We start from the raw sequence: 8,679 nt of genomic DNA on the forward strand, positions 1-8,679 counted from the left end.
AATGAGTGTAAATGGTCCTTTGGGAAGTTGGCCGTTGTTCTATTTTTTTCCGATGCCAAATATGTTTTGAAAAATACTTTCAATGAAAAATTCATTCAAAGAACAATTTTTTATTTATTTTTAATTATTTAGTTGAAACTTTAAACATAATTTGCTAACGTTAGTTTCGTCAAAACTCTTATGTTAAAATCAATAAATCCAACAAAAGGTTGGTAAATAGTATGGTGGCTGCTGTGGCATGGAAGAGTAGGAGTGTGAGGGTGGCAGCAAAAGGGATTGGGATTTCTTCAAACACCTAATTAAGAGAGAACTCAATTAAATTCACCTATCCGAGTAGGTAAATTCCATTTCGAGCCTCTCTTATTTAGGGTTTGAACAGACTACAATTTGGTCACCGAATTGCAACCAATTCCAATATGCAAGAAAGGACATAAACTCTAAAAATGCCCTACAATTCAACAAAATACCTTTCCTTCACTGGGTATATAATTTCGCATTGACCATGAAAACCTTTTTCTTTAACTACTTGTTTTTAGTTGTGGAAATACAAGGAGCTTTTAAACATTAGAAAATCTATCTTATCAACATGTCTTTGGCATTGTTCCGAAACATTTCCCTATCATCAACAAATACCATAATATCATTAAATTAAAGGTTTCCACCATAATCCATATCATAGAAAATGCAATTTCCACAGCAGTTAATTAAACAAATGAATATGTGAGAATAAATGGTAATAGAGCTGCAGCAAAGTCAGCCTCTCATGGGATGGGGGATTTGAGGAATTAAGTAGTGTGGATCGAAAATCGTCTTAATTAGTCATCCCCAATCCCTAATCAGTTTAGTTGATTCTCACAATGTACGAGAAAAATCCAAACACTTCATAAAAGAAACCAATAAATTCATTACGTTAAAATTCCTACCTCCCTTGCAAGCTAATAATTTCCCATCGGTTTAATATCAAAATGAGCTTGGTGAAGCCACTCTATCAGCAATACAACCAGAGTCATAAGGGGGACCAAAAAAAAAAAAAAAAAAACTAAAAAAATTAAAAATAAAAAAGGAAAAAGAAAAAGAAGAGAGAAAGATGTCAAGCCCTTGGCAGTCAAAACACAGGCCTGCTAACATGCAAGTGCCATAGGAATATAATGATACAGGGAATATATCCGGAAAATAACCTGCTCTCCTCTTACATGTCAGGCTCTTGATTCCAAAGCTAGAAGTATCTTCTTTCTTGGACCCTGAAAACACCATGGTAAAACACAAAAAGCTTAGACAAGCTCAGGGAAACATTCCCACCAGTTCAACAAAAACACGAAAGAGTTGTTTATTGAAGCATTTTACATGATATCCACATATCAATGGAGTTAGACAAAAGGAAGGTACTGTCTTCGTAAAAGTAAAGACTACATCAGAAAAGCCATGCTTCACCCAGACTTAGTTAGTATATATGTGCCCTCAACTTCTGTGAATACTACCATAAAAAGAGAAGAGAAGAGAATTAGATATGAATGTGTTCTAGCACTTCAAAATTGCCCATTGTGGAAAGCTATAAGGATTCAAATGTTACAGTTCAATTATATGCAACAAAATATGATGGCTGCGTTAGAATGTGCTGAGCAGGAAAACGAAGTTGTGCTTGTTCAGAATGGCAAAGCAAGGACAGAAGGGAGATCATAAGGCTGAATGATGCAGGAAGGAATTTGGAGGAAGAATAATAGAGGAAGGGAAAAAAAAGAAACGGGATTGAGTCACACAATCCAAAGAGAAGGGAAATTTGATGTTGTCTTACCACCGGGAAGAAGAGAGAAGAGAAAGAGGAGTCACACCTCAAAAGAACAAAATTAGTTTATTCATCAAATTTCCAGTCCTTTTCCTACAAGGGTTATGTTTCCCAAGTAAAACACAGAAGTTAAAAGTATTTTAAATCAAGTTGGAAAAATACCACAAAAAAATAGAAAAAGACCCCAAAACATACAATCAAGACTAATGGGCCTCTGGTTTTCAGAAAATCTGGAAACAACAATATCACCCCTAACATAATTAAACTTAAACCTAATTAGAACTGAACTAGCAGCAATTTGACCTAAAATAGGCAACAGCTAACTACTAGTGGACCCTAATCAACCCAAATAAAGTCCGAAGATTATAAAACCTGACTTCAGATCTAGTTTCTGTTAGAGAGAACAGCTTGAATTTCACAAGGAACAGGGCCCAAAACTGAAACACAAAAGGCAAAACAAAAGATAATGAAGAAAATACCCAATCTGAAAATGTATTCTTCCGTAAACTATATTACATTGCTGGGACAAAACATATCTAGATGGAGTTTTAGCAGACCTGGAACATATTTGAACCACCTTAAAACCCAAAAGACCTCAACCAAATTGGTTAGGATTGTATGCTTTTCACCAGACTTTTGGTGCCTTAGTATTTTCAAAATTACTTTCAACAAAATTGTACTCCCATTTTGCAGGTTGAAATTAGGTCTTCTTCAGAATAATTTTCAAAAGTTGGATTTCTTGGTCTTGAACAAGATGATAGTTGGGGGGGGGGTGAAGTCAAGACTTATTTTCACTACTACTTTATATGTACAAGAGCAGTTCCACACATATCCAATGTCAGTGGAAAGAATTCTAAAATATTTCTCTTGTACACTTGTTGTGTATTAGTGTTCCGCCACTATATCATGCTTTTCTTTTTGATGACTTCTTTATTTATCAAAAACAAATTGAGAGAGAGAGAGAGAGAGAGAGAGAGAGAGGAGGAGAAGAACTCTTAAGATATTGCTAAGGACCAAAACAAAAGGGAAAGAAAATGAAACTGTGTTGTATCTTAGTCTCATTTAAGACTTACCATTGGTATTCCTAAAGCCTTGAGGTCGTCATCAGTCATGTGTATTAGAGCAGTCATATCAACCTGCAGAAACAGAAAGGGGTCTAAAAGTTAAAGGCTACTCAGAAAGTAGAGATCAAAACAGCAAAGAAAGTATACAATTTTGCAAACAGGAAGAAGAAAAACATTTTCATACTTCCTCTGCTTGAAAAGTAATAGTATACTTGTCGAGACCCAAAGAGTCCAGAAATTCATCCACTGATGTCCCAACCTGCGCCAAAAGAAAGCAGGGCTCAGAAATAGCGTATTTGTCTGTGCATATACTGAAAGACTAGATCACTTCAATTGTGTAGGGTAAAAGAAAAAAAAGAAAAACATATCTTTCTAGTTGGAATTCCAGGTGCTAAGATAAGGTAGTCAGATTAACCCTCCACCCACCCAGCTTGATCCAAAGATTCTTATTTTCATGCGAACAAGGGCCTTTCAGCCATTTGATAAAGCAATAAAGAATGTGCATGGTATAATGATAACAAATGCCATGTTTTTCAATTGCTTTGAAATTATGTGACCCATTGGAAAAGCCCACTTGGATGATGGGCTATCAGTGGGAGGACTGTCATTGCTTAACCATAATAAAAGTTGGATTTGATCCCCTAGTCTCTGATTTTTACTTGAGTACCAAAGAATTTAGTCTTAAATCATCTAATGTTAACAGATAATATTGACGAAGCTTCGTTTGGCAGGTAATAAGACAACCTGCCCCCTGTTTTAGTCCACCACTGGCACCAAACAGCAGCAAAATCATATTTGTTACCCCAAGAGGCAGGGATTCGACCTAATAGTTCGTTAACAATGATATAACAATTTCTTTGCTCAGCCTGTTAGCAATAATGTGTACTATGCAAGGTAGGTTCAAGAAGTGGACCCAACCCCATCATTTTCCTGTTTTGCAGTAACAGTCTTATTTCTTTTTTCTAACTAATGTATCTCGTCCCACCAATGATAGGTCTTAAGTATGACTATGATAATAAATACACTGAAACTAATATAACATCTCCGATTGTCCCCATGTTATTCTTCTCACTATAAAGTGCTGCTCTTTTTCTCTTTTTTGTCCATATTTGCAGCTACCTTCATACCCACCCCATACTTTAGTCCAAACCCTTTATTCCACTCTGTATTTCTTGAGATACCTTAAAGCATACCATTGCAATTGGCAACCAACCCCAATGTAATTCATTCTGCATCGACTATATATTTGAAAGCAAGTCCTGGTGAAAATGCAAAACTACATGATGTAAAATCAAACAAGTTGCCAATTAAAAAACTATTCTGTCCCTACTCCTCCCCGAACCTCACACATAAAACCCCCAAAAAAAAAAAGAAAAAAAAAAAGCTCATATACATCCTGGTCTGATGTATTTGTACCAAATGATGCATGTAGGACAACATTAAAATACTTAAAAACATGTATCATGCAATAATGCGTGTACAAATCCCAACCATATGAAGATAAGAAGCATTGACCTAATATTCCATCCCAATAGAGTTCAAATTGCAACTACCACCAAAAGATGCACAAAAAACATAACTTAATACCTATAGTGAGTGGATAAATTGAAATAAAACGAAAAAAGGGCATGCCTTTTGTGAAGCTTTTTTTCTAGGAGCAGAATTCGTGGCCTTTTTGACATCAGTTGCAGCCTCAACAACTATACTTTTCCTGGCTGGTCTAAGAGCTTCCAGTTTTGGCTTTGAGGAATCAATGTTCAATGGTTGTGTATTAATCGCGCCAGATAACTTTTCACGTAGATCCCTAACACCTGAAAGAGACCCACTTTGAGATGCTTGTTGGAGATTCTTCTTTTGGAGCTTGAAACGGAGATCTCGAGCCCCAACCTTGTGGCCTTCAAAAGCCATTAGAACCCAGTCAAAACCACATAAAGAAGATTTAGTGATATCCCACAATAGAGAAAGCTTTAGTTGCATGTTATAGCTCAGAGACAATCCATACTTGAAATTTGGTGTTCATCATTGTTATAAAGATCATGTTCCCACTTGTCATCTTGCCTCTGCCTGCAAAAGATATGTCATTGACTCGATTATTAAAATTTTTTGCCTCAATAAATTAAGAGAAATCAACCATTCAGAACAAAAATCCAGAAGATACTGTTGGAAGGGGAATTAAGAAGGGAGGATATTATCTAATATAATTAATTTCCACTTGAACAAGTAATGTTGACACTACCATCCAACAGAGGAAACTTATAGACTACCAACTACAAAGGCAACCGGCAATGTATACGATAAATCCAAGAGAGTGTACGCACAGAGTTTCTCTTGACCTTTCTAGAAAAAAGTACAATCTCATGTTTGGTTAAGAGTATCCAATAAAGGTAATTTATAAAAAATAAAATTAAAAATTAAAAATAAAAAGTATCTAATAAGGGCATGTTTGGTATGCAGAATGACTATTTTATTAGGAAAATGAATAGCTATTACTGGTAATGAAAGAAGTTAGAATGGAGTAGTTATTTCTATTCATTAGTTTGGTTGTAATGCTAGAATAGAACCCTGAATGTAGATTCTAATGTTTGGTACAATGCAATACACGGGTGACTAGAATCAAATTATAATCAAATTTTCTAAAACACCATTATAGTACAATTCTAATTTACATTTTTATGGACTTCACTATGACAAAAGTAAAAGTTCTAAATTCATTGGTCCAACGAGCAGCATCTGTTTTAAATCTTTAATCCAAATTTGTGCAACAATTTGCATATGCTCCTTTCAGTTCCAGTTACACAAACATACAGTTCCTAAACAAAATACACTTTCATTAAACCTCTATTTGATTGCTAAACTTATCGTTTCACTTGTTCTTGTTTGCATCGATAGACAAGTATACAAGCAAAAACAAGAAAACAAAATATGATATGCCAAAATCGTTGTATATGGCACACCCAAATGAAATTCTCAACTTAAGAATTTTTATTTCATTTCTTTTCTTTTCTTCCATATTCTCAGCACCTAAATAGCGTATGAGCTACACGCATAACCAAAGATGGAAACAAAGATGCAAAAAGGAAAAGACAAGCATTGGCGATGACAGAATCTTCTCCATTTCTCCATGGACAGTAACTAGAGCGACATAGCAGAGAGACTCAAAGTCGACTAAGAGACCCAATCCGAAGACACAAAGAAAGATCATTTTATGCCAATTCACCTTCTATAACTATGTTGATGCCACAAAGGATTTATGTTCTATACGCACACATGCACAAAGATATGGGAGGGACTAGACGATTGACACAATGGTTTTCTCTGTTCAATTTTTCTTTGTCGTTCTCTAAGAAGGCTTTTGTGTAAAATTAAATCAATGGGTGAAAGGAATAGCCATTCCTCTTCTTTTTGAGAGAAATAACTAGTCCTCATTCTGTGGAATAGCTATTCCTAGGAATAATAAACTAACCAAAGAAGGGTTTATTCAGCATGCCAAACGTACCCTAAAAGTAGGTTTGCAATACCAAATGGATGGTTTCTAACTAAGCTTGAAACTGTTATGGAAGGATTCCAACTTCCCATCTAGATTACTCAAGACAGCCTCACGCTTTGTGGAGGTGCATCAAGGCAATGTTAGGCCTTTGACCAGACTCTCTCTGTCCCTCCCTCTCTCCCTGCGTGTGTGAATAACCATATTCAAACAAAAACAAAGTTCTCAGACACTCTTGGATCAAAGGATTTGAGTTCTGCGAGGGAGGGAGAGTTAACAAATTGGTGAACAAGAAACTTTATGACATTACTTCATTATGTGATGCACAACAGTTCCCAGATTTCCAACCAACTGATCTTTGCAGTTGCAGATCCAGGGAATTTGAACCATTCCGGAAACAATAAACAGATTCAAGACTAGGAAACTCAAAAGTTAACTTCTCTACGGACATTTTGACGGCATCATTATGAGAGACTATCACAGGAATCCTTATATTTTTTCTTTGATAAGTAATCCAACAATTTTATTAAAAGCATAAATGCGCCCCTAAATACACCGGAAGCATACAAAAGAAAACACCTAGCTAGAAAGAGCATAGGAATCCTTATGATTTTGGTCTTTAAAACAAATAAAAGACAGCCACACAGTCAGCTAAGTCATGTAGGCAATTGCATTATTACAGTCAAATGCATTTCTTTCTCGATTTTCACCATAATTAGAAAACCTACATCAAAATTAACATTGAGATTCGAATTCTAGTATAAGCCCAGCTTCCAATCCAAAAAAAAGAAAAATCGTATACATAAACCATCAAAGACTACAAGCCTACATGCCTAGGCTACCAATCCGAATCAGCGTGAAGCTAAAGACCTTTAGACCATCAACACTACATAATAAAGTGAATTGTTAAAACGGAGAAAGAGGGAACACTTTTTCTTGGAAACAGAAGAAAGCGAAAAAAACGAACCTCTTGCCGGTGAGCTGTCGCCGTCGATTATCACCAATGGAGGCCCCATTGAGTCGGTCCTTTATTGACCTTTTGGATTCAGCCTCCACTCGATCAGCATACATCTTATTCCTTACTAGTTAAAGAGATACAAGAAACCCTAACGCTAACCCTAAACGTAATCGGGGAAAGTAGCAGAAGAAAAAGATTTTCAATCGTGGAGAGGAAAAGGGGAAATAAAAAACCCTAATTAAACCCCTCTTTCGGGAGTCTAATCAGAGGTAATAGTTTGAATTCCGGGGATAGAGAGAAATATAAAAGGAATTGAAGTCCAGGGAAATTTGTTTTGGAAAGGGAATTCTGAAGGGCAAAGAGACAGAGAGAAAGAGGAATCAGGCTTAAGCCAACTGTAAAACGCAGCGTTTTTGTTTTGGTTGTTCCTTTTCTTTTTACTTTTTTTTTTTCCCTCTCACATGTGAATTTATAAATTGGTTGGTCCATTTTTTATTTTTTTATTTTTTTATTTTTCACTTTGGAGTAGAAGTAGATTCTGCTTCATCCCAATAAGATTTCAAAAGTGGGAAAAAAGTATATAGTTTTACCATTTTAAATTATGAAAAAAAAAAATCCAGAACCTTCTCTTTTTTTTTTTTTTCGATGTTGTCTTTTAAATCTAATTTTTATTTTAATATGAATATTTTAAATTTAAAACTTTCATCCATTTTTTCTCAAATAAACATTAGAAAAATATTATTATGGTCTTCTTTTTTATTAAATTTTCTTAAAAAAATAAATAAATAGTCACAAACCCCCCTATTTTTTAGGTGTTGTCGCAAGCCACCCCCTTTGATTGGCTACCCCCTACAAAGGAGGTGGCTTGCCTTAACAAAAGGGGTGGCTCTCAACCATTCCCAAATTGAAGGGTGGCTCGTCATCTTCTTGTTGTGCTATGCATGAATTCTTTTAAAATTGTGAGTTTCATATTTGTTATAATTGCATATTTTTGCAATTGAGTACATTTTAAAATTGGAGTATTTTGAGAAACCAACATAATTTCACATCAAACCAACACATTTTTCATCCATATATTAACCTACTTGTAACAAAATAGTAGTTTGGGGGAGAGCGTTGCAATTTGTTAGAATTTAAAAGTATAAGTGTAAATATAGTAGTAGTTTAAGGGGGCAAAGTATAAATAACCCAAAATTAAATATACATGTCTACATATATACTCATGAGACTTAGCACTCATGAGTATAACATCGAGTAATTATATTTATTATCTATTCCCTCCCTCCCATCCCCTCTCATTTCTCTAAAGTTTGTGGTATGGTCTTCTAATAAAAAATAAAACTAATCTTCATTCATCAAATGCTATAGGAGATCATGTCACATAGGTTTT

General features: G+C 35.2%; 1 protein-coding gene across 1 annotated transcript; it reads right to left on the reverse strand.

Annotated features, from left to right (window-relative positions):
* Nucleotides 1-884: 884 nt before the first annotated feature.
* Nucleotides 885-7,678, reverse strand: LOC132164927 (uncharacterized). Its single transcript, XM_059575447.1, has 6 exons — nucleotides 7,299-7,678; nucleotides 4,850-4,911; nucleotides 4,480-4,742; nucleotides 3,032-3,106; nucleotides 2,857-2,919; nucleotides 885-1,241 (listed from the first exon to the last, which is right to left on the reverse strand). The coding sequence occupies exons 1-6, from the start codon at nucleotides 7,400-7,402 to the stop codon at nucleotides 1,197-1,199; spliced, it is 612 nt and encodes a 203-aa protein (XP_059431430.1). The 5' UTR covers nucleotides 7,403-7,678; the 3' UTR covers nucleotides 885-1,196.
* Between the last annotated feature and the right edge of the window lie 1,001 nt (nucleotides 7,679-8,679).

This window comes from Corylus avellana, chromosome ca11 (assembly GCF_901000735.1).
Source record: "Corylus avellana chromosome ca11, CavTom2PMs-1.0".
NCBI classification, from domain to species: Eukaryota; Viridiplantae; Streptophyta; class Magnoliopsida; order Fagales; family Betulaceae; genus Corylus; species Corylus avellana.